The 27724-nt window shown below is 42.4% G+C and overlaps 1 protein-coding gene across 2 annotated transcripts in view; it reads left to right on the top strand.

Moving 5' to 3' along the window:
- SLC2A1 (solute carrier family 2 member 1) overlaps positions 1 to 27724 on the top strand; it is a 213579-nt gene that overhangs the window by 159645 nt on the left and 26210 nt on the right. The window contains exon 1 of one of the 2 annotated variants that reach the window (XM_075605801.1): positions 23744 to 24121. The exons of the other annotated variant lie outside the window; for it this stretch is intronic. Within the exon in view, the coding sequence (XP_075461916.1) occupies positions 24104 to 24121 (18 nt within the window). The 5' untranslated portion in view covers positions 23744 to 24103. Of the gene's footprint in view, positions 1 to 23743; positions 24122 to 27724 lie in introns of those variants that run through there. 2 annotated transcript variants of the gene reach the window in all.

Raw genomic sequence — 27724 nt, 5'->3', positions numbered from 1 at the left:
CTCGGCATCTAGGGTTAAGAGATGGGTTTGAAATGGTATTTAAACCAGAGTCAGCCCTTACTCAAATGTCTTCATGCATTATCTTCATGTATTGCTGCGATGTCAACATCTGAACCAGAATTATGGAAGAAATGGCCCATCCTGTATCCTGATGGCTTTCTTGTCCTAACCTTTAAGTAAGTGTCATATTTTGTCTGTTATTTGTATAATCTCGTGTGTTCACCTTTTTCAAGGAATAAATTATATTTTATCATATCTAAGTCTCGTCCAGTTCAACCCAGTTATATTCTTGGTGGTGTATTATTTCTAGCCTGTCACAAAGCTCCCGTCACATATACAATAAGGAGAGATGCACTGGTTAGAAAAAAACAAAGAAGGGGAAAAGATAGAAGGAAAAGGGGGAGAGAGGGGGGATGGAGAAGGAAAAAGGGGGGAGGGAGGGGGAAGGAGAAGGGGAAAGGGGGGAGGAAGGGGGAAGGAGAAGGGATAAGGGGGGGAGGAAAAAATAATAAAATATCTACAAAATTTTTTTGATATCCCAATCAGTATTGACTATAACACTCTGCAATGAGTGGGATCCTCCACAAGATTAATGCTCTAGAATGGACTTATCATAGATGTGCCTAGTGTGTATCTTATATTGCATATATCTCTAATTCTGAGTGAACATATTGGAAGAATTCTCTATCCTTAAGTGTTTTTCTCATTTAATTAGTGCACCCCATACCTTTGAGCCATTTTCTCCCTGCTGGGAGTTTCTATTACTATTAGCCTGGAAAGCCTTGCAAGAGTTCCTGCTGCAGTCCGGGGCAAAGAGATGGCCCAGGCCTCTCCCTCACCCCAGCTCTCCCCTCATGCCCCGGGAAAATACATACGGTATTTATTTTATTTTCCCTTCTCCCCTCACTCTTCTTCCCCTCTCCTCTGTCCTTTCTTACTTCCTTCTCTTTTTATAATATCTTCCATGTAGGGTTGCCAGGTGGCTTGTCCAAAAATACTGGACACAATGGTGAAAGGTGCGACGCGCGAGAATCGTTGGTGGGGAAGAATGTTATTTATAAATGACCTGACTGTTATGTCATTTTTTCTAAATTTCACTCTGAGTATTCACCACTTTGCACCAATTTATATTCTATTTTGTAAAAAATCTGGGGAGGAGTCTTGGGAGGGAGTGCCCTAGGATTTTTTTTAGGAAATAGAATATGAAATAGTGCAAATTGATGCAAATTGGTGCATGAAATTTAGAACAAATGACGTAATGGTCAGATCATTTATAAATAACTGACTGGCAGTCATATAGAAAAAGGCGAGCAATACTAATGTTAATGCTCCTCACACAAATTCCAAGATTGTTGCACCCCTCTTCATCCTCTCTCTCTCCCCCCTTGTCCTCTTACCCTCCTACCCCCCCTTGTCCTCTCACCCCCTCCCTTCATCCTCTCTCATCCCCCCATTCCTCTCATACCCCCTGCCTTCATCTTCTGTTACCCCCCATCCTTTCATCCTCCCCCCCCCTTCCTGTCATTATCAGTACAGTAGCTTTCAAATTTAGACTTTAAAATCCAGCATTAAATTGCATATTAAATCATGCCATTGAATAAGTAACCTGCTCTGCCTTCTTGGGGATGATCTGTAAGTAAGAGTGCTGCAGAGATTGCAATGCTGTTGTGATGAGAGATGAGTTATGGAGCCTTTCTTAGAATTTATAATGGTGGTTATTTTTAATAGATCTTGAAAATGGGAAGACTGTTAGTATAGTAAAATAAAAGTGAGGGTGATTGAGCAATTAAACAAAGTTGCCAGTACTGTATGTATTGTCTGTCACCACACACATATGCACCCAGACACACACACACACACACACACACACACACACACACACACACACACACACACACACACACACACACACACACACACACACACACACACACACACACACACACACACACACACACACACACACACACACACTGAGACATATACACACACACAGACATATACACACACACACACACACTGAGACATATACACACACACTGAGACATACACACACACACACACACACACACACACACACACTGAGACATATACACACACACAGACATATACACACACAGACACACTGAGACATATACACACACACTGAGACATACACACACACACACACACACACACACACACACTGAGACATATACACACACACACTGAGACATATACACACACACACTGAGACATATACACACACTGAGACATACACACACACTGAGACATACACACACACTGAGACATACACACACACACACACACACACACACACACACACACACACACACACACACACACACACACACTGAGATATACACACACAGACATTCACACACACACACTGAGGCACACACATAAACAGGCAGGACACAGGACACAGACAGAAAGACAGACACACATACTATTCTGAAGCCAGGGTCACGTGTGATGTGTGAATTGCCCCAGATAGCATTAACTCAGCTCCCTTTACAAGTCACTCCACGTCCTATAATATTTCCTTCACTTTATTGGAAAAGCAGCAGTAAATACAGGCACTTGTGGATGGTGTGTAGTAGTGATTTGTAGTTAGAAACAGGTAGAAAGAGATGGTCTTGCCATGGGAGTGTAACAGAGATAGGTGCTATACTCACTGTCTCCAGGGTGGAAAGGAAGTGAGGAGCAATGGTCACACTAGAAGTGAGATGGGACAAACTACTGTCAGCAAAGACAGGGGACGGCAGAATTGCCCATTCTGAGAAGAATCTCAGAGGTTGCTGTAGCAACTCACTGGTTACATGCTCAGAGGCAGAAAGGGCAGCATATTGATACATCACACAGGCACGGTGTATGTGTGTGGAACAAATGCATGCAGCTGAACTTAAGGAGCTGACAAGCAGAAGGGGGGTCAAACAGAAAAATGATTCTTGTTCCATGACACATACACTCACACAATGAGTGACACACACACACACACACACACACACACACACACACACACACACACACACACACACACACACACACACACACACACACACACACACACACACACACACACACACACACACACACACACACACACACGACACAGATAGACAGACACACACACTGAGACACACACAGGCAGGACACACACAGACACACACAAAGGCAGTATACTAAGACACAAGCATACACTCACACATAGAGAGACACACATATACAGACAGGACACTGAGACACACACACACAGCCTCACCTCTCTGCTGCATGCTTTTCCTCCGCTCTTTGGTCCCACCCCCCAGGCTCCTGCCACCTCCTGATTGGCTGAATTACACAGCAGCAACCAATCAGAAGCTGCCCAGCCCCCTAGCAGGTGCAGCAGCCCTGCTCTATCCAATGTCCAGTATTATTTCTCATATTTTACCGGACAGGGGAACCAAATACCGGCCTGTCCGGTTCAATACCGGACACCTGGCAACCCTACTTCCATGTTTAATTTAATAGAGCAAAAATACGCAAAACACAAGAAAAAAGTGAATAGGAGAAAGTGGCACAAATAAGTTCTAACCTTTTTTTTATTTTTAAAGTTATTTTGATCTAATGTCACTGTATGTTTCCAGAAGTTTGAAAAAGAAAAATGTTAAAAGTGGCATTTACTGTGCTGTAGTATAGATAATTCCTAAAACTCCTATGTTGTTTTCACCCAAAAATAATAAAAACATTTGAAATAAAAAAGAAAATACATACGGTATGGAGATGCTGGCCTTTCGTTTCACAGCCCTGCATTAGACACAGGTTGAAAAAACTCTGTACCCAGCCATATACCCATACAGATGGCTGTTTTTTGTATCTGCTTCATCTATTGTACTTTGCAGCACACAATAGATCTTCTCCCTCGCCGGTTCAGTTTGCTCCCATATATGGTTAGAGAGAAGGTTGATATGTGTGTCATGCTTGTGTGAAGCATGTGACCAGATAAAATCATTGGGGATGGGTTGTTTACATTTCAACATCAGTAGATTTAGTAGAGTTGTGTGAATAGCTTCAAACTTGACTCACGACATTTTTTCTGCTCTCTTTGACATTTCTTTTATTGTGTGACTTTTGCCACATTTTTTGTAAAAGCTTCGCATTGCCAATTTCACTAATATGTTTATAAGAATTATGCCTACCATGCCAAAATGATGCTACATTTCGTTAAAATGGCAGAAATATCACAAGACAATGTATGTCTTGCAATATTCCCTGAAAATGACGAAAAAGTTTGTATATCAAGGGCGACATAACCTTCCACATTAACTTTTAGATGCTTTACAAATTTTTACTGTGGAGCTTGCCATTTTGGTAATTTTGTTGAGTGAAAACCTGCAAATTTTGGCTGATTCGTGCACTTAAGTAAAAAATGTGCACATCTCTATTAAAGATCACATAGATAGCTCCTGCCACATGTCACTTGTATGATCTCTGTATAATCATTTCTGTTGATCCAACATAATAAACACATAAACACACAAACACATAATAAACATAAAAACAGCTGCGGACGGCGCGTGGCTATCTTCGGCCGTTTTCGGACGGTTTTCCAGCGCCTCGGGCGCTTTCCATAGTAAGCGCCATTAGCGCTTATCTATTGAAGCAGCCGCCGCGCGGGAAACTCCGTTTTAGACGGAGAGAAGACCCGCGGTTAGCCCGCTATACACCCGGCAAGCTTTAGCATAAAGCTGGCCGGGACAGTACTGTCACGGTAGACAAGGTCTTTTAACACCATTTATATTTAAGGGATCGGTCACAAGCCAAAACAGGGCAGTGAAACAAAATGGGGTTTATTTGGATAAGACCTCGGAAACACACAGAAATACAAAATACAGAGAATATACACACTTACTTTGGGTCTGGGGGTAAAAACTTGACTTTCCTAGGTGCAAGGCGCCTGCTTCAGCAAAGGCTTACCTTGTTCACTCCACGTCACTGGAATAAGCCTGGAACAGGTAACTTTACTCCTCAGAACTAGTCCTCAGCTTTGGCTAAGAGACCCTGGCACCTCAGTGCCCCTGGGAAACCTTATCGGCGCTTCACTGGGCTAGTCCCAAGATTATAAGTCTGAAAAGACTAAAACAGAGCAGCTCGGATCTGCGGCAGCCCCTTTTAGAGACCACTATGTCCTATGTTTTAACATGGACAGAGCCTTTCGGCAAGAGAGCGTGGGGCTCATCTGGCTGATGATGTCAGAGGCCCGGGGGGTGTTGAGCTGGCTCGGACGCCCTGTTGGCGGGACATATGTTCTGGAAATAGGAAAAGCACCTCCGATCGCTATTCCTTAGCCAGCCCATTGCATCCCGCAGGGCAGGCTCCACTGAGTCTAGCAGACCAGAGGGTCCTCTCTATTCCCGGACCCAGTACCTCGCCCTGCCCCGTCCACTTAGCACCCCGACAACTCTCAGCATCCCATCTCCTCTTTCATCTACAGATTCTATGCAGAAGAGCTGGCACCTTAAACATATGCCCAGGCTGACTGCATAGAGCCTTATAGTAAATGTAAAAAACACCATGTCATACTTTATTACAGCATACATTTTGGGGTACCTCATATTCGGTTGAGGCGCCCACAAACCTAATACAGGCACTGGGATACCTTGGCACTAACTGGGGTACCCCCCTTAACCTAGGGATTCCCTCAGCTACAGGAGTACCTGTTCATTCCCGTGCCTCATTCACCTTTCTGAGCTATGCTGAAGCAGGGCATCCTAGTGGTGAGTCACGCTTGCATTTTCAAGGGGAGGTATTGCCAGGACAATGTGCCTACATGTATCCGAGAATCAGGCATGATTCCCGGATACATTTATAGGGGAACCTACAACTCCAAACCCCAATCTAATAGGCACATTCTGACAACAACCCCCCACCTTTATTTGAGAGCCTGGTTACCCCCTACCTTCATACATACATACATACATACATACATACATACATACATACATACATACATACATACATACATACAGTACATAAAGCATTTCAGAAGAAAAAAAATAAAATAAATCCAAAATAATAGAAAACATAAGCAAAAATATCTATATGGATGTGAGTGAAAATAATGGGTTTTTTAAGACGCTAAATATATAGTCCTCCTTTGCAACTGCACCTCAGCAGCTCTCCCACACAGTTATTATATTTAAACATATGACACTTACATTCCAAATGACAGTTTTTCCTGCTAACCTTTCCCTTTCTGCTCACTAATTCATTAGGTGTGACCGATATGACCCCTGTCTCTGTACATAAAATAATGTAAAAAAAAATTAAGTCATGTGACCACAGCTACAGTCCTGAAGTATTGTAATTATTTATATAGACGGGGGGAAAGAAAGGATGGGCCAGATTACATGCCTTTTCATCACTTACTTATTGTAAGGTGGAAGTTAGAGGTGTGACTTGCATGCTTTCAGGTTCAATCTGCAAGACTCCAGCACAAAGCAGATCAAATGACATCTTTCATCAGCTGTCTTGTGACTTGAGGTGTGACAACTATTCATGTACAGCTCTGATGTGTAATGACGGCATTAATATTACATGTGCCATTCTGATATATTTCCTTTCTGGGGTGTGTCAGTTTCAAGCTAAGGCAACACGCTGCAGCCATTCTGTGCTGCACTGTGCTGGGCAAAAAGGCCACGCAAGAGTTGGAAACCAGAAATACAAGCTACCAGTGCAAGTGATGATGTTACCTGAGCTGTAAAGCAGAAATGGGGTTGTAACAAATAATATTGTTGGGTTAGCTACACAATAGAACGGAAAAGTAATGGCCTATGACCGGGGTCCACAACTTCATTTCTCAAGAGCTCCCAACAGGACAGGTTTTCTGGATATCCCTGCATCAGCACAGGTGGCTCAATCCATCTTCAACTGAGCTACCTGTGCTGAAGCTGGGATAAAACCTTAAAACCTGACCCGTTGGGGGTTCTTGAGGACTGGAGTTGAGAACGCCTGGCCATGGTATTTAAAAAAAAATAATGATTGTTTGCTCTCTCCAGCTGTTTTCAGGAGCTATCTCTGCACAATCAAAGTACGGAGGTAAGTATCTCAGGAAGCAGGGCATCCCCGGAGCTGAAGTGAATGGGGATCAGCTCCAGAGTCCGCCTACTTCATACCTATTTAAAAAAGGATTTTGGAATTAGTTCGGGACTATTAACAATCCGCTCAAAATTTTTCATGCCAAATCTGTGAGCGGTTTTTGGTGGAAGGGATGGATTTGGCCTAAAGTGTCCGGGGAAATTCCAGGTAATGAATTTGGACTGTTCCACACCTCCCAAAGTGTGGCAGAGTTCAGATTGAATAGCCAGGATTGCCACATCCTTTGGAATCTTGGGAATGAGTCATTGAGGAAACTCTCTTTGACAAACCATATTTTATTGTTAATGACGGGAGAGTGATTACATTTCCTCTTTCCAGTGAGCAGCCATGTAGACAGGGGTTGAACTGTGTGACAAAATGCCCCTGCTTTAAGGGGCAGGCTATCCTAGGATCACAGTGTACGAATGTCACTGGCATGTTTAATGGGTTTATAGTAGGTGATTGACACTAGTTTTTTTTTAATCCCACAAATACAAGTAGGTCTCAATATTGTAATACTTTTAATGTCTCTGTTCATGGTAATTAAACACTTTGGGGGGTTTTATAATCTTTATCTAATCTCTTTTGTAAAAAAAAAAAAGTAAGATAGTCGTACAGCATCTGTCTATGCAGATAAATGGTATATCCAGACCCCCCCCCCTTTGTTGTTTTATTTAACCCTTTGAGTGAACGAGGGGATGCCGCACCTGGGTGTTACAGTCCCTTTGTCACATCACGATCATATGATCACGACGATTATGACGTCACTGACGCGAACAGGACAGGAGTCGCCTCTTCCGTCCCTTTTCCGTTTAGATCATGCTCAGCACTAACGCGATGTCCCCTATCAAACAAGCAAAAAACCCTTGATGTAGCTACTTCAGCATGGGGCCTCTGATTTGCCAGACCTCAGGACTGGTAGGTACAGCATGGAGCCCCTGGGGTGCCAGACCGGTAGTGCCAGATCTCAGGACTGGTAAATACAGCATTGGGTCCCTGGCATGCCAGACCTCAAGACTGGTAGGTATACCATGGGGCCCCTTGTTTGCCAGACCATAGGCTGGAAGGTAGAGCATGGGGCCCCTGGTGTGCCAGACCTCAGGACTGGAAGATACGACATTGGGAACCCAAAAGGTCAAACTAATTATGTGGCCAAATGAGCAAAATACTTACCAGGTACGATCAGAATCACACTGACCCTAAGAAAATAGAAATGTATTGATTTTTTTTTTTTTTACATAGGACACAAATTAGTAAAAAGGGTAATTTAATCATTCTAAGGAAGCCACATACAGCACACTGACAAGTTATTTGGTCAGCTGTATGGGACTACCCTTTCAAAGAATAATTTATTCATTGAAAGCACTCACCCTTATTATATTGTATTCCTCTACCCTTATTACATTATATTCCATCACACTTATTACATTATATTCCACAAAACAATTAATTTATTTATTTATAAAATGTGTTACCAGGAAGTGATACATTGAGAGTTACCTCTCGTTTTCAAGTATGTCCTGGGCACAGAGTTATAATGACAAATATATGGTTACACATAGATAGTTACAATGAGTGAAAAGGGTTATGCAGTTCATTATATACAAGAAATTGCATGCACAGTTAAAGACAAAATATATTTTTAGGCGTATATAACAGTTACAGACCATATAAAAATGTGAGACATTAGTTTTGAAAGAACTTAGACTGGTGGTGGCTGTTAGAGTCTCCGGTAGATTGTTCCAGTTGTGAGGTGCACGGTAAGAGGAGGAGCGGCCGGATACTTTGTGGAACCTTGGGACCATGAACAGTCTTTTGGAATTAAATGGTTACATGGGGAATCCAACCTTTCTGTTCCACGAGATCTATGTCATGATATATCAAACCCACACATTTTTGTGGAATATAGTTTTGCTGGCTGCTGTTTTCTTTTTCTAACTGCTATTTAATTTATAAAGAATATAGCATTATAATAAATGAATATTTACACTCTTGGCTCTTAAGATTGTTTAACCTTTACACTGCTAGATCGCATGACGTTGCTATGCCCCCAGAAGCGATCACGTTAATATATTGTTATACTGCAGCATGTATAGTCCCTGCATCTTACAATGAAGTTGTATAATACCACGGACATGTCAGATCCTGTGAGGCGTTGGTATATAACTTTCCGCATTGTTCTATTACAGACACCTTAAGATAATAATAGAAATTGGGTACTTTAATGTTTGCTGCTGGGATAAATCATCAGCCCTGAGGATTGGATATGAAAAATTCTACGTAAATCCTGTTTAAGTAAATCCTGCATCCCACTTTATTTTTAAGATTAAGGTTTTATTATCATCATTTCTCCATAATGAGTAATGAGGCGTTAAAATAGGTGGGGGGTGGGGTGGGGGGGAGAGGAGTTAGTTTAACTGTAATTATGGCGAGTGGAAAATTAAAGATTTTTTTTTATATTTCCCCCAAAAAAATAAAAAAATGAGAGCTGTATTGCTGAGTTCACATTTATCGTTAGCATTGTTTGCATATAGCGCACAAGACATAGCCCCTAACACAGGGGTGGCAAACTCCAGTCCTCAAGGGCCACCAGTGGGTCAGGATTTCAGGATATCCCTGCTTGGGCACAGGTGGATCAGTCAATGACTGAGCCACTGATGGAGCCACCTCTGCTGAAGCAGGGATATCCCTAATACCTGACCTGTTGCTGACCCTTGAGGACTGAAGTTGGAAACCCATGCCTAGCAGTTAAGGCAGGGGCAATATGCCAGGGTGGGTCGGGGTCCTATTAGGCCTAGCAAGGAGTTGAGTTAAGGGGTTAGAGGTCGGGGGGGGGTGAGTTAGTGGGAGGAAGGGGTAGGGCCACTCACCTCATGGCCTCAGGACTGAGAAGGCTCACCCACCCGCCACCCCTTTCTGCCATTTTTGGTTTGTTGCCCGTATTGTTTGTTCGTTAAAAAAAACCCCATAGGGAATAAAAAAAGAATAATTCATGCAAAACAAAAGAAAGAAATATACATAGAAGAATGATCAATCATGTGGAGTGATTCATTAGTGTTTGTCACTGCTGGGTGGGCTGGTTGTTTGATGTACAGACTGGGACCATATGCATCAGGTTTGAGCAGTAATCTGTGTTCGGCCGTCGCCGGGCCACTGGTGTTTGTGAGCGTCCTCCTTGGTGTGTGAAACGTTACAGGTGCTATGTCGCTCGTCCGACAGCAGCAGCGCTGGGCGTTCTGGACATGGTACGGGCCAGTCTGGGTTGAATTATAAATGGTTATATTATTAATAAAGCTGTGGCCTTATTCCTCCAGTACGTTGTCAGCTGTTTTTGTTCGGCAGTAGAGCCCTAACGGGCCCACTCTAGTGAAGTAAAGGGGACTTATATATTAAAATTATTCTTACGTGTTGGCTGTGGCTCCGTTTTAAACCCAGACATTTAAGGGGCTACGTGATTATTTATCTTGCCGTTTGTCCTCTAGCTAAAGAATGGAGCCAATAAGCACTGGGTTTATCAAAGAATACTGTATCGCTCTCAGTTAGATATTTTTCCTTGATAAAACTGGTTTTATTTTTCCGGACGGTACTGCCCGGGGCTTGTAACGAGAGCACTTTGATAACACAGTAACTACCTTTTGTTTATAGATAACTTTAATAACTAACTCATGGTTAAAAAGAGTGCAAGCTTTCAGGACCACAAAGGTCCCTTCTTCAGGCAGATGTTTTTAGATAAAAAAGGGACCTTCATGGGTCAGAGAGCTTGCACTCTTTTTAACCACGAGTTAGCTATTAAATGTATCACTCCTACCTTTAAGTTGTGTTTGTTACGGGCTAACACTGTACTAGCCACTATTTGTGCTTTTGTTTACAGAAAGAATAGTGTATGCATGAAACAATGCCCAGCATAGTTCCTGGAACATATCCAGTAATTGTGGATGTGGGAAGTAGTATGGTACCACTATTTATTTTAACATCTAAACTTCCTGTATGCAGAATGACCTGTTTTAGAAATTCACCATACGACTTTTGAAAGTGTTATCTAATGATCTAATGAGTACAGTGTGTCCTGCTGTATTCACACTACCCTTCCACTATTTGCTACTTCAGCAACTGTGAGGATCTCCTCGAGATGCTTCGGAACAAGTACGTCCTAAATAGGAAATAAAGGCTAAAGATGAATAAGCTCCAAGTTATAACAGCAGCAAAGGGACAAAATAGAGCTTATGTGCCATTGATTTGTGTTTCTTTGTTATATGTTTAACAATGGGGTGTGGATCTTTGCTTCCTAGGGGGAAATTCTAGTTTGGCATATATATAGAATTACCCCCTTAGGGTCTATTTATCAAAGTTTCTGCTGTTTGACATGAGACAGGATATATTTTCTGTTTCTGCTTATTTCAGTGATTACACTCTGTAACAGAGTGCAGATACTAATCGGTGTTCTTTACAACCCGACCATTTCATTCTTCTCTCATTGTTACCTTATAACAATCCAGTGTTTGCTGTACTGCCATTCAAAGCGCTCACTGTATTCCCTATATTCATGCGCAGCACCGTAACGTTTTAATGCACTTCTGCCAGTGGATTTTTTTTTACAGCACAAAAGGCTTAATCCGCGGGGTTTGTGAAATAGCGAATGGTTTCCGCAGCTCTGCTGGATGTCACTAAAAAGCACAGTTTTACTCTACTAAAGGTGAGGGGCGGAATTTACCAGACACGCTTATGGCAGCGATGACTCACATCCCTGGAGACATTACATAAAACCTCTTCTCCAATAGCGGTCCGCGCACCACCAGCTCTAAGCCACGGTCTGTGAATACATTATTCATACACAGCCTGCTACCTGCTTTCAGTCACATACACACGAGCATCACACAGTACTGATTTGAATTGGACATGCTCAGATCCCCCTAACAGCTTCCTGTGGGTTTCCCAGCACAGCCCTGAGCTTCTCATTACTCTACTGCGTCAAAGAATATATATATATATATATATATATATATATATATATATATATATATATAGTCCTGTTTTTATTTTAACCCTTTTCTTACCAGAGGGTTCAGCATTGTATTTTGGCACCACTGACAGGCAAGGGGTTAAACATTTTAGCCCCAAGACCATCACTTTTTGCATAAAGTTTGACTTTTAGATTTATCCTGTGTTTTCATCAGATTTTGAGGCATTTCTTCCCATATTTATTAAGCAATCTTCGGTCATAAGATCCTTTGGTGCAGTGGAAGAGGACACCTTACAGCATATTCCATATTAAGGCATATAAGGCATATTCCAGAGCCATAAAAGGCCTCATGGCAGAAGACTACGTAGTAAATGTGGGCTTAAGTATATAATTCATTCTAATGGTTGTGTAACCTCTTTATTTTACCTTAGACTAACACTTACTGCTAAGGTGGGGCTCGAGTCCTCCTTCTTTATGTCTTACCAAACACATGGCCATAGGTCAGACAAATGGAAACAGGCCACAGTGATGTAAATAACACGAGTATTTATATCTTAAGTCTCGTTAGGCAGCAGAATAACATATGATCCCCGAATGGGAGGATAACTCATTACATACACAATAATATATACTTCAAAGAAGACGCTGTGCAGGTGTATACCAATGTCTCTCCCTGTGATCACCCGACCCTGTGAATAGGGGTCTGTGTATAGGTGCCGGCCCACCATTGGAGCTCTTCACAAAGACTTCAGCACCCCTTTACTTGTCGTGATGAGGATCCGCCCAGTGCGACTCACGCCTCCCAATATAAGGCAGACCGCTTCTCAGCACTGGCTCCACTCCTGGATTCGATCTGCGATCTGGTTACCCAGCGTCCACTGAGTCATACCGCTCACAGACTGTTGACTGTTTCCTGACCACTTATAATCGCCCCAGAGGTCCCTCAGGGTCTCCAGCAGCTCTGCCCCGCGTGCTCCACCAGGACCCTTAAAGACTCCTCTTGTCATTGGCTGAGGCAAGTCACATCCTGAGCATACCTTAGGCTACGGCCTCAGTCGCTGCGTCCACGTTAGAGCGCCTGGAGGCGCGTGCACCAGTTTCAGCCACAAGCAGTGGTCTATGGTTGCGCGTCCAGTGGAGAGCAGGAGATCGTGACTGGGGGGAGGGGGATGCGGGGCCATGAAGTCATGCGGCTGGTTCGCCCTCATTGGCTGAACCGCTGCCATGACATGGCCACAGCTCGGTCGCGCGCAACAAAAATCTTGTCTTTTGGGATAGGCGGTCGCGCATCGCGCTTTCTGCAGGTGCGCGGCAGCAGTGACTGAGGCCGGCCCCATAGAGGGCTGTATCTTGTTTGCGCTGCACACACCACAGCGCGCGCAGCTGCGTGCAGTGGGGACGAAGCCTTTAGAGATGGGTCCGGCAGGGGGAGTGGGTGTATTCCAGCTGCATGCACTTACAAAGGGGGTTACAGTTGCATGCACACCACTAACTTTAGTAGTCTGTTCGGGTTTACCACATGTAAACAGTGTGATGTGATGCACAATTAACCATCTCTCGTATCCGTTATTTAAGATGGTGGGAAGGAGCACAGTTAATCTAATGGAAGTTGCTGCATCATTGCCTGTTTGTTACCCTGCTTTTCATCATATTGAATAGGGTCCTTAGACTCTCGTTAATTAAATGAAATCATAATAATTCAACATTTTCCCAATGAGAGCTTTTTTTATGGCAATCTTTATACACTGCATTTTAATATATAATACACGAAAGTAGTGGCAAGTATCAGATGATAACCCATCTCCAGTAGTTTGAGAATATAGCTGCTCAAGTGTAACTTTGAACGACTGAGTATTATTCAATGGAAAGCAGCCTGAGTCAGTTGTAGCATTTCAGGGCTTGTGTAAAGTGTCACTCAGGATTAATAAGTTTTATAGTTAGACTTATTGAATTACAGTGACAAAGCCATCAAAATGTTCTCATTTGGTCCGTAACCCTTAACTGCTATGCCAGTGCCGTAAAATATATGCTTATGTAGACATATAGGTATCACATGCTGTACTGTGCATAAACCCAAAGCCATCGTTCTTACAGAAACATGGCTAGCCCATAAAAGCCCTGATGCAAATATCGCCATTCAGGGATACTCCATTTTTAGGAGAGATAGGTCAAAGAGAGGAGGAGGGGTGTTATTTTATATTGCAGACACATTACAATTTACACTGTTAAATTGCTCCCCAAGCCCACCCTCCTTTGAAATTCTAGTTGGCATCTACCGCCTCCATAAAGCCCCTCTACAATCCCTGGCTGATATCACCCAGTTTCTTGGCTCCATTTCCTCTCTGAACGAGAAGAGTGAGCTGCTAGTTCTTGGGGATTTCAACTTCAACTGGCTTGACCCTAAAAACCATAAAATCCAGATACAACTCAAGTCACTTAACCTATCACAACTCATTTCCCAACCCACACGGACAAACCTTAAATCGCTTAACCATTCCTTGCTAGACTGGATTCTCTCCTCAAACCCCATCAGAATCCAATCTTCTGGCATCCTTCCTGACATTTTCAGTGACCATGTAATAGTGTACTGTGTAAGGAAAATTAAAACGCCCCATTCAAGCCCTAAAGTTCTCCTCACTAGAACATTTAAAAACTTTAACCCACAACAGTTTCTGGATGACCTTACCAACTGCCCATGGCACAGAATCGATTTAATTCCCGACCCTGATTCTGCGCTCGACTATTTCCAATCCGAGTTCTTAAAACTCTGCGATACCCATGCTCCACTACGCAAAATAAGGGTACGGGGGGGCAATCTTTCATGGGTTACAACTGACCTTATTGCACTCTATCAGCTCAGGGATACCTTGTGGAAAAGCTACAAAGTAACTGGCACTACCAAGGAACTCAATCACTACAGATGCCTGCAGAACATGTGCACAAGGCAAACAAGGCACGCAAAAGCACAATATTACTCTGACAATCTCCACCAAAATACATCAAACCCAGCTAACTTCTGGAAGGTTATCAACAATATATTCCAGCCTCCTAACCATCAACAACCAAGTAATATCACTAAGGGGGATATTACTCTGACAAACCCCACTGACATTGCAAATGCATTCAATGATTACTTTGTGGGGTGTGCCACTAACTTATTAGCAAAACGCAGTCCAAACCACAAACCTGAATCTCATCCTGGGAGTGCCCACATAGCCCCACCCCTCCCAACACTGCCCACAATTTTCAATTTGGCCCAATATCTGAAGAGGAGATTACACAAGCGCTCCTCAAACTAAAACTAAGCAGCCAATGCGGACCTGAATTACTACAATCTAGGTTCCTACAACTTGGTGCCCCAGCCATTGCCAAACCAATTGCTTCCATAGTCAACTCTATCCTGTCTGCAGGCCATATCCCTAAGACCTGGAAAACTGCCAGAGTTGTCCCAATCTTCAAAAGTGGGGACAAAAACACTGTCTCAAACTACAGACCAATCTCACTTCTCCCAATTCTATCCAAAGTCATGGAAAATGTGTCCACTCCCAATTAAGCGACTACTATACCAAGACAAATTTCCCTAGCCAATTCCAATCTGGCTTTCGTCCCAAACACTCCACCGTAACTACCCTGCTAAAAGTTTGCAATGAAATCGATTGTGGAATGGAACGGGGACAACTCACTGGTGCAGTAAACCTAGATTTTGCAAAGGCTTTTGATACAGTTGATCATGCTATCCTGCTTAACAAACTCCAGAGCTCTGGAATAGGGAAGCATGCTTTAAACTGGTTTCAGTCCTACCTAACATGTGTCCATCTCAGGCTCTAACTCCAACCCCCTGGATATCACCTGTGGTGACCCGCAAGGCTCTGTTCTGGGGCCCCTACTCTTCTCGGTGTTCATTAATGATCTTCCCACAGCTTGTAAGGAAGCCTCAATACACATGTATGCAGATGACACAATCCTATATGCACACAGCCATAGCCTCTCTGACCTTCAACACATACTTCAGTCTGACTTTTTGAGACTCGAAAACTGGATTTCCCAAAACAAACTGTTTTTAAACACTGTAGAAAAATATAGGGTATGACCCCAATCTACCGAGGCTACTAACCAGGCACTATGGAGTATGACTCTTGATAGAAGATTGGCACCAGTGTAATAAACTATATGTAGATAAGTAGATAATCAGGGTGCCTCCGATACTAACTAAGGGAGTGGGGCACTGGAAAACCGGATAGAGGTACGAGGGGACACCACCCGAAGGGGCGCCCCCAAGTAAATCACAGCCCGGCTACCATTAAAGCCTCACCTGTCTCCCCTGTGTACCGCATGGAGGTCCTCTGAAAGCCGTTCCTGTTTGCACCGGGAAGATCTTCTGGCAGCTTGCTCCGTAGGCTCTGTAAGCTGGTATCCCGCTACTACTGGTGTCTGCGTGCTCCAACCGGATATGACATCACAAGTGAAAAAAGTTGAATACTTCCATGGTGAACCACGTAAGTATTCAACTTTTTTCACTTGTTTTTAAACACTGACAAGACTGTAACAATGGTATTTGGGACCAAGACTAAATTAATTTTTAAAGCTTCCAGCAACTGAGCTCCAGATTAGAACCAACGCTAACACTACCCTAACCCCTGTCACTAGTTTTAAATACCTGGGCATATGGTTTGACTCCCACTTAAAATTCGGGATTCACATTGATACCCTGACAACCAAGACCTATGCCAAACTAGGGGTACTTTACAGGAACAAACCCTCCCTAAGTCTCCTGGTCAGACAGCGTATCGCACAGCAGATGCTAATGCCAATAATTGACTATGGAGACATAGTATATGGCACGGCACCTCAACCCCACCTTAGCAAACTTGAAACCCTCTACAATTCAATTTGTCGTTTTGTTCTCCAATGCAACTACAACACACATCACTGCGAAATGCTCAAAGAACTAGATTGGTCATCACTAGAGTCTAGGCGCAAAGTTTACCTTTCCTGTCTTGCCTTTAAATTCTTTATGGGCAAGCTACCCAGCTATCTGATCAAGCTCCTCACTCCTACCACATGCAGCACTTATCACCTGAGATCAGACTCCAAAAGACTGTTCATGGTCCCAAGGCTCAACAAAGTATCCGGCCGCTCCTCCTTCTCTTACCGTGCACCCCAAAACTGGAACAACCTACCAGAGACTCTCACATCCTCCACCAGTTTAAGTTCTTTCAAATCTAATGCTGTCTCACATTTTAATCTGGTCTGTAACTGTTTCATTCGCCCATAATATATATTTTCTTTAACTGTGCATGCAACGTCTTGTATATATTGTATACCCTGTTCATTTATGTAACTGTATTTGTAACCATGTATTATTTGTCTTAACTCTGTGCCCAGGACATACTTGAAAACGAGAGGTAACTCTCAATGTATTACTTCCTGGTAAAATATTTATAAATAAATAAATAAATAGTACTAAACATTACTTGCATGATTTTAATACACAGTGGCTGTTAGGGTTGCCAGATCGCTTGTCCAAAAATACTAGACACAATGGTAAAAGATGCGACCCCACGCCCCCCGAATACATATAAAAAATACCCCCACACCCCCGAATACATATAAAAAATACCCCCACGCCCCCAAATACATATACAAAATACCCCCGCGAATACATATACAAAATACCCCCACGAATACATAAAAAATACCCCCACGCCCCCCGAATACATATAAAAAATACCCCACGTCACTGAATACATTTTAAAAATACCCCCACGCCCCCAATACATATAAAAATACCCCCACCACCCCAATACATCTAAAAATACCCCCACCACCCCAAAACATATAAAAATACCCCCACCACCCCAATACATATATAAATTACCCCCACCTCCTCAATACATATACAAAATACACCAACTACCCCAATACATATAAAATTCAGACTTACCTTGGGGATGGTGTCAGGAGGGGGGGGCAGTGGATGTGGAGGGGGGCAGGCTGTATCATTCTAAAGGGGTTTAAGATGATCTGCTGTTTTCTATGGCGCTTTACTTGATATCTTAACTGCTAATATAGATTGATTTGTAGCTGTTAACCTCTTCTCTGCTTGAGGGGCGTTAAGGTCAATAAATGAGTTACTTTTAATCGGATGTTGTAATTACACACACACATACAATGTTGCTGTACAAACCGTACTAATCAAGGTCATTCTTATAACTAGGTGCATGTTACAGTTACAGTATATGCATTTTCTTTATATGAGACGTGAAGGTGTTAAGAGCAAGGTCACGATGGTGTGATGTCGCATCTAGTAGTACAGTAAGCATATTACTTTTCCAGATGGAGCTGATGTCGTGGGAGAGGCGCTGTTTAAGCAGGAGGAAGAGTAAGCAAATCAGTGGGTCCTCACATGACTTGTTTATTTTTAGATGCCTGTGCGTAAAACATCTACTGTCTACCAGTCCAAGAATAACTTCCCACCAAGAGTGGGTAGCTCAGCTTGAGGTTGGAGCACAGACAGGAGTGTATGCTGCTGAGTTCAGTTCCTAAGTTGTCAGGATCTTTCACTGAATGAATTGAAACTTAACCAAGGTTGGTGCAGACTTACACATAGATGACACCAGTGGTCTAGCAATTTACAAATCTCCTGATATCAAAGGCATCCCAAGGACAGCTACAGAGGGCTTCTGTTCCTGCGCATGCGCGCTACGCTTTCAGCCACGCTTACACTCGTGCAGGTCTGACAGCGCTACGGAGACAGCCCCAGCGCGCGGGACTGATTTCTGAGGACTAACACTGCCCCTGTACACCTTATGTGATGCCCCACCAAAGAAGTTATCGTTGAGATCGGGGATTATTAAAGTTTTATTTCATGTAAGTGGTTACTATCTTTTATTATTGGTAATACACTTCATTTCTCTTATCATGGTGCGCTCTTGTGTTTCCTTTTTTTTCTTAGTCCAAGAATAACCTCCACGCTCAAACAACGGTACAAGATGCAAAACTCCCCTTATTGTTGTAGATGTTTGAGACACCATCACAATGGGAAAGCTGTGTTATCTATTCCTAACACCTTCCTTCTCAAAAGACCAACTTTAGTAACAGCTGGCACATGTCATGTGTTTACATGATGTGATTGCTACAGAAGGATAAAGCTAACCTCTCAAGAAATCATTAGCTCGGTCTACTTTACATATCAGTAGGAATTTTATAAAACTTTTTACTACTGGGCTTTTATTAAAAAAAAAAAGAATGATAATGCGATAAGTCAATGCACTCATTGGGTGGAAAAACTCACATTTCCATTGTTAAGCTTTCTGTGGTCTGCAATGGCTATGCGAATGTGTTCACTCACCTTTAATGTTAAAATCATGTAAAACAATGTTTCCACTTTTTAATTACTTATTTTTATTTCTACTTTATGATATCTATCATACAATTGTGTCCAATGACACTTAATCATGGCATCCCACGCATTAGTCAATAGCCCACACATCAATTTCCTATCTATCCTCTCATAAGAGAAACAAGCAGCAACTATAACAGTGATGCTATAAAGGTTAGTGTTTTTACATTAAAAGACAAAAATTCCCAATGCTACATCCAATATGTCAAAAATATATATAATGAAATACTTAACTGTTTGTCTTCTCATAAGTGAGAGTCATTTAGTTATTTTTTTGTTGACCAAAGCATTATAAGCCTGCAGCCCCACCAAGGGATGGCCCCATTTGCAGATCCTAACACTGTGCAAATTCTCATTTACCTCTGTAAAGGAGGGAGAAATGTTTCAATAGACTAGTCTTCCACAGGTGGTCTATCGAGCCATTTCTCCCTCCGTTAGGCTACGGCCCCGCTGTCTGCGCTGCATGCGTGCGTGCGTGCGCTGCATGGCGGTGCGTGCAGTCGAGTTCCCTGGTCTGCAGTGAGCTGCAGGGGGAAAGACAGGAGGGGGCGTGATGGGGAGGCGACGCCATGACGTCACCCGGCAGGTTCACCCTCATTGGCTGAACCACTGGGGGCGTAGCCTAGCGCTCCATCGCTAGTATTGATCACAATTTTCCTGTCTGCAGGAAAAACTGTCCGCGCAGCGCGGCGGCCGCCCCTTGCAGCGGGCGCGGCCCCGTTGAGGGGCGGCCCTTGTCCGTGGCGGCCGCTGCAGCGGGGACCTGGCCTTACAGAGGTCAATGAGAATGTTCACAGATCGTGTTACGACCTGCAAATGAGCAATCCCTTTGTTGGGGCTGCAGGACAAAGAATGTAACTAAATGACCCTTACTTATAAGAACACAGACAGTTAAGTATTTAACTATATATATTTTGCCATATTGGATGTGGCATTGGGCATTTTTGTCTGTTGTATACATTTGGTCCCACCCAATAGCACTTCTTCTAACACAAATGTATATGGTGTGGTGAGTGTTTGGGGTTAGAGTTTGCAGGGATTGTGTATGTTTGTGTTTTTGCCATAACATAAGGAAAACCCATGGCGGAAAAAGCTCATTGTTATTGTTTAATTAAGAATATAGCAATGCAGGTTATGTAAAGTGGGGAGAATTAGTATATTTGATTGTTTACGTCGTACAACAAAGAACGGCGAATGCAGACAGATCATTTTTGAGGAAAATGGATAAAGCGTGTACAGTGCTAAAAAATGTTATGGAAACGGCAAGCAGAATGGTAACATTGGGCGGGAAAGATAATATGTGTGCATATGCTACGAGCCTGTTATCTAACGCTCTTTTATTGATGAATTCTGTAGCACTGACTGCACCAAATCTGTAATGAGAATCTGTAAAAAAAAAAAAGAGTGAGTTTAATACTTATACTCCAATGTAGAATATAAATAAGAATTACATGTGTCTTTTTTTTAATTTGTGATGTTGCTTCAGTGATTTGTTTTATACAGTAGCCAGTAAAAATGCAGACAGTTACATCTTATCTAAAAATAGATAAATGGCAATAAATAAGAAAACCAGATCAATGAAATGTCTCTAAAGTTTCTCTCGGTGCCATAATTGGTGGCTTATGGAGAATGAATGATAGCTGTCTACAATTAGAATAAAACAGGGGGTTTAATATTCTGTTGTGTACAGGCATACCCCGCTTTAAGCACACTCACTTTAAGTACACTCGCGAGTAAGTACATATCGCCCAATAGGCAAACGGCAGCTCACGCATGCGCCTGTCAGCACGTCCTGAACAGCAATACCGGCTCCCTACCTGTACCGAAGCGGGGAGACTATAGAGCCTGTTACAAATGCGTTATTTACATCAGTTATGCACGTTTCTGACGATGGCAGTACAGTACATGCATCGATAAGTGGAAAAAGGTAGTGCTTCACTTTAAGTACATTTTCGTTTTACTCCGGTCCCATTGCGTACGTTAATGCGGGGTATGCCTGTATTATAGTTGTAAATAAAGGAGTATGCTGCACACCACAATAAAAAAAAAATACATACAGTTTACCGGTGCTGCTGGTTCAAGGAGTACCTGTCAGAGTAATTCCAGGGCAATACTCAGGAAAAAAGGGATCCAACGCTCTACGGTTTTGATTATAATGCTAATTTATTTGTGCCACACAACGTTTTGACCTAAATAGGTCTTTCTCAAGTGCCTAGTCACTTGAGAAAGGCCTATTTAGGTCGGAACGTTGTGTGGCACAAATAAATTAGCATTATAATCAAAACCGTAGAGCGTTGTATCCCCTTTTTCCTGAGTGTATTATAGTTGCACAGTGTATTATACCTCACACCTAATAATAATAAATACAGTAATTCATTAAATATTTCCTTGCACCGACTGTATACTCAGTGCTTTCTAATATGACATACAACTTTATATAAACAGTGATACATGGAGGGCAATCCCTGCCTCAGAAAGATCATTATTTCAGCAAATTCAACACTAAACTCACAAACTGTATTGTAGTTGCAATTTGTTTTTACAGTAGTTTCATAATATTTCTGTTTATCGTCTTTCGAAATTTGGATCTGAAGGGTTAAAGCCTGAAAAGCACCATGATAAATATTGCAGACTAAACTGTATCTGATGCTTCTATTAGCGAGTAGTTATGTATAACATGGGAAATTGGAGCAGCAAGTTCAAAGCTGCAGTGATCAGGGCTGGTTTTCTTTAAGCAGCAAAAGTATCGCAATATTGAAGGATGTAAATGCACAGTGAAGTGCAGTATGTGGTTGGCATGGAAAAGACAAGAGAAAGGGAAAAGGTGTCATCATTAATTGCGTCTATAAGACTGGTGCGCAAATTGCTGGACTTGTTTCTTCACATGAAGCATCAGAAAGCTGCAGCCACTGACTAATCCTTTCTCACACTGAGACTTGTTCTGCATCAATAAACAGAGCGGGGCTGTGTGTGCATCGCATGGCCGTTTGGTGCTGAAGGAGTTACCATATGTATTGTATTGTATGTCTTTATTTATATAGCGCCATTAATGTACATAGCGCTTCACAGTAGTAATACATGTGGTAATCAAATAAATAACAGATAATATAAATAACAGATCATGGGAATAAGGGCTACAGACAAAAAAGTAACATTAAGGAAGAGGAGTCCCTGCTGTGACCAGAGATAGTGTTATGGTATGAGCACATACTTAGAGCACTGCTTTAGGCTAAGGCCCCGGTCACGGCGCTCTAATGCGCGCCCGCGCTTTCGGCTGCACGTTCCGGCGATTCCCCGGTCTACAGCTCACTGCAGGAGCAGAGACCGGGGGGGGCGTGGCGGAGGAGTGACGGGGGCGCGGCCATGACGTCACCCGGCAGGTTCGCCCTCATTGGCTGAACCGCCGGGGGGCGTGCCTAGCCGCTCGACGCGAGTTCCTGCTCTCAATTCTATTGAGAGCAGGAGTAGCTCTCGCGCGAGCGCTGCGGCCCCCCCTCGCAGCGGGCCCGGCGCCGTTGCGGGGAGGGCTCTGGTGAGCGCAGCGTCCGCCACAGCGGACACTGCAGCATGCAGCGGGGGCAAGGCCTTAGGCTTGTTATATAGTAGGCACTGGTGTGCGTGCGGGTGAGCGCCTGGCGTTGCGCATGCACGTGGCGCGCGTGTTTCGTTTATATGTTGTAAGTGGTGGCATGCGCAGCTAGGGGGCATGGCTATAGACGTCACAGCGATAGCCGCGCTGTGATTGGCTTCGCAGTGTCACGTGGCGCGCGGCGGCAGCAGCGCGAAAATATAAATGGTTCTTATATTTGCTGTGATCTGCCGCGCCACCGCTCACCGCCGTGCGCGCGCGCGCAGCTGAAGTATAGAACGCCAGGGCTGGACACAGCCAATTCTAATTGACGCGCACGGTAGCGCAGGCACGCGCGCTATATTACACGCCTAAGGCAACCAATCCTTTTTGTAAAGGTTATAATATCTCCTGGGTTCTCCACCACACCCAGCGTGTTGCTTCCTACAAAAAAAAACAAACACAAGATTGAGATAACTCTGACTTCATTGTAAGTGACCGGCACAGGCTGCAGCATCTTCTTATTCTGCGGTTGCAACGATAAGCCTCCTGTGGCTGCTCCTGTAAGTGCAGATTCCCCATCACAAACCCTGCCTTACAAAATCTCTGCACACACCCCCCTGCATTACTCATCCCCACAGCCAATCAGGGGCCCTCTCCATACACACCCACTCGCTGTTATAACACCGGCTCGCTTGTCTCTGCAGCGCTATATCCTGGATGTACACTAGCGCAGATTGTTACATTGTAGCAAAGAGGAAGAGAGGGAAATAGTGAAGACTGCAGAAGGGCGTTTGATCAAAGCGGGAGAGTGAAGCTGATCTATTGAAAGGATTTTCTAGCCAAGCTGGACGTTTAAATCCCAGTGACATTTGGACCGAGTCCAAAAAAGCCATCGCCTTTCATAGTCCTGCTGGGTGCTGCGATCAATATTAGGACTTGTGATTGATCATTTGAGGAGGGACACTCTCTGAAGGCCAAGAAAGGGGGGAGATTCATTGAAACGGGTTTGACAGCAAAGGACTTAAAGGGGGAACAGTCAAAAGAGACCAGCATGGAGAATGGAGGCAAGGTAAGCCACCCACAACCTCATACCAGGGCTCTCTCTTAACTTTCTTTACTGATCTGTTATCAGCTGTGCTGTGCCAAGGAATACTTTCAAATAGGGAGCGCCAAACTTGTTAATATGCTCTTGTTAAATTGTTAAAAATCATTTCAAGGTTTCACATTAATGAAGCTTTTGTTTCTCAGGAGATGGCCATGGTGATATGCAAGACATTTGAATAACTAAACACTAGGGCGCTTTAGAAATGAGTTTGTAGCCTTTGTAAAATAAATATACACACACACACACACACACACACACGCACACACACGCACGCGCTCGCGCAAAATTCATTTATTAAACAGAGATAAAAAAAAAATGATTATTTGGGAAGGTTGGAATTGGCCAAGTAATTTTTATACCCAGGCATTAGAACCTATATTTCGGATTCCTTTAGATCTCCATCTGCTCCACTAACTTCATACACTGTACTTTTGCTATATTAATATTCTCTGTTAGATAAAGTCTGAATTTACAAACATATGTATAGTACAGAAATATAGTCACACATATTTCTACTCATGTATTCAATTGTTTTACTTTATGTGGATTTGTAATTATTTCTCCTGGTTACTTTGTTGGCTGTAGTAATTCAATGTTGTGTCTACAAGTGTCCATTTCCACCAGGGCGGTGTACTTTGTCACACTTGGGCAGGGGGATGTAATGGAAAGATCTGATGGGTGATGGGTAAGCACATATCCTGGTATTGTATGTTGGGGATGTCAGAAGGGAGAGTGGTGTGTAGTTACAAGGATTTCCATGTGATGTGTCCCCTTGAGAATGATGGGAAAAGCGTTGGGGGTGCTACAGACTAAAAATAGAGCGTGGGGAAAAAGACTCAGTGTTGTCATCATGTATACAACACATCCAGGAATGTTTCGCTCATTACATATCTTAACTAATGTTCTGCTTCAATGGATTGATATAACTCCTTTAAATTAGACTTTTTCCATCGCAATTCCATCAAAAGCTACAACTTGGTCCAGACCTTCAACATCATAGTCATCTGGATTATTTGATTTTTTTTTAGCAATACAGTATCTGATTATTTGGGGAAAGACTGTGTGGTGTATTGGTGTTTTCCTCCTTTAATGATGAGATTAAAATGCAAAGATGGTTACTACCAAAACATTATCACATGGACAACATTTCCAATGGAGGTGATTTCCTTTATTATAATTTTCCATATAGTTACAATAAAGTGCTGATATGTACTGAAAATTGGTGAATTACCAAGACAGTAAAACAAAGTTATTATGGGATAATGTCTGTACATTTTGTTCAGAATGACGTAATTGCAAATAAGAATCATGTAATATCAGCGCGTTTCCAAATCTATGATGTGTATGAAATTGCATATCTTCGTAGTAAATTTCAATGTGGTAATAATATTACTAATACCTACCAGATGGGAATAGTCCGGGGGTCTATCATTGCATAAGCAAACCCTTTACACAATACAGTACTTTCCAGCCCTGTTGTAATATCTTCATATATATTTGCAAAACGTTGCAGGCCCCACTATCAAAATAAGCTCAATATGCCTAGAAATCATTTATTCTGCAGGTCAGTAGTGACATTCAATCTTAACTAATAAGAAGGCCATATGTGCTATGGTCATGAGACTATATATGCCTTTACCAGAATTACAATCCAAAGTGGATTCTCCAAAGGGACCTTGGGCAAGTCACTTTATTTCCCTGTGCCACCGGCACCAAAAACATAGATTGTAGGGTCATCCGGGCAGGATGTAACAATCCTATGTGCTGGTTGTCCCATCATGTTTAAAAATAGCTTAAAGTGAACCAGCTTGTTCACTTTTTTGATATTTTAAGCTTCCATAATTAACATTACTTTGCAACACGTCATCTAGATGTCATTTCTAGCATATGACATAAATCTTTAAACGTATTGTCCTGTTATTTTTAAAGTCGCAGTGAACTGCAAGAATTATATTACCATAAAAAATTACTTTCCCTGTAGATATGTTTAGATGGTATCCCAACTATAGCAGTGCTTGTTTATGATTGGGGCTGTAGGTAATACTTTCAATGAGACCAAAACAAACTAGATTTACAATCACAGATCAAAAAAATACATTTACCATAAGGGTTTGCTAGTGAATTTCTACTTAAGGAGCTCAGAATCAATGTTTGGTGTATTAAATAGCTATCCAAGATCTACTTTTATACAGAGCTGACAATGTACAGCATATACTGGGGCGTTCCATTAAACTGCAGTAGTCCATATTGGAGCACTATGGCATGAAACCTTCTACTGATTTAAAACGAAGTCTCTACAATAATTGCCCGATCCACCCTATAGCAGCTTAATAACATCCGTAGAGTAATAAAAACACAATGAATCTTGCAATAAAGGGCGTTCTCCCTAGGTTTTTGTACCTGTGACATTGTAATATATAACATGATTTTTCCCAAGGTCACATTGGCATGCACGGCATATCTAATCAAATCTAATCTCCCACTTCAGAGGTCAGTGGTTTAGCTATGCCTTTCTCATGTGCTTTTAACCCCAAGGTCACTGCTCTTCCTATTTAATATTCTGCTAATATACACAGTCACAGACCGACTCGTGATTTTGAACTAAAAGTCTTTAAAAGAAACAGCATTGCTATGATCTAGTTTTATCCACTAGGGACAAGCTACTGCTTTTGTGATGTCTAACCTTTATCCTAATGTTCTATGGGTCCTGTTTTTCCCAAGGACAAAAATGTATTTATTGTTTCCACTGGGAAGAGAGAAGGGAAAAAAGCAGATTCAATCAGATGTATCTCACACAATTCGGGACTAAGATATTTTATATTTTCATATTTTATTATGTGCTGATTTACATGATGCTATTTTACATATAGTCAGTCCAATAAAGGCATGCTATGTATACTGAGAACTAATTAGAATGTGGCTATTAAAAATTTAATGAATATAATCAGGTCTACAAAGACCAGAAAACAATTGGATAGTTCTTAGGGGGTTGAAAGTACATAGAGATAGCTCAGCTGGCATGAAAAGGTCATTGTCATTCTTCATTCTTCCTATGACAGGTGTGTCATGGAGATAAATTAGAACTGTGAGTGAGAGTAGAGGGATCAAAGGTTACCAGGTGGGTTTGTATAACAAGTAACTTCTATAAAGGGAACTGGCTTTAAAAGCTGATGTGAAAAAACATATTCTGTATTACATAGAAATCCCTTTCCAATTCCAACCTCTCTTCCTTCTAAATCCCACTTATTTCAGATTCTAGTTATAGAGTGAAACCCGGAAATATGCAAACCGATTCCGCTCACTACTGGTTGGACCTGAAGTGTGTGGCATGTAAACTCCCACAGTGTATAGTGTTTATATTGATTGTGTAAACTATTTTTAGCCGTGCAGAAGGACAGGGTAAAATCCCAGACATGTTTCCCTGTCTTACAGTATTTTTATTGCTTAATTGTAATAGAAACATTTTTGGTATGTTTTTCTACCCTAAACCGACATTATCTTAATCTAAACATTTGTAATCCCAAATTCCTGCTAGATGACTGTTCTGTATAAAAGTCTGGCAATTTA

This window comes from Ascaphus truei, chromosome 6 (assembly GCF_040206685.1).
Source record: "Ascaphus truei isolate aAscTru1 chromosome 6, aAscTru1.hap1, whole genome shotgun sequence".
In the NCBI taxonomy this organism is placed as follows: domain Eukaryota; kingdom Metazoa; phylum Chordata; class Amphibia; order Anura; family Ascaphidae; genus Ascaphus; species Ascaphus truei.
Note: the sequence above shows the minus strand (reverse complement) of the source record. Positions and strands in the feature narration are given on the sequence as shown.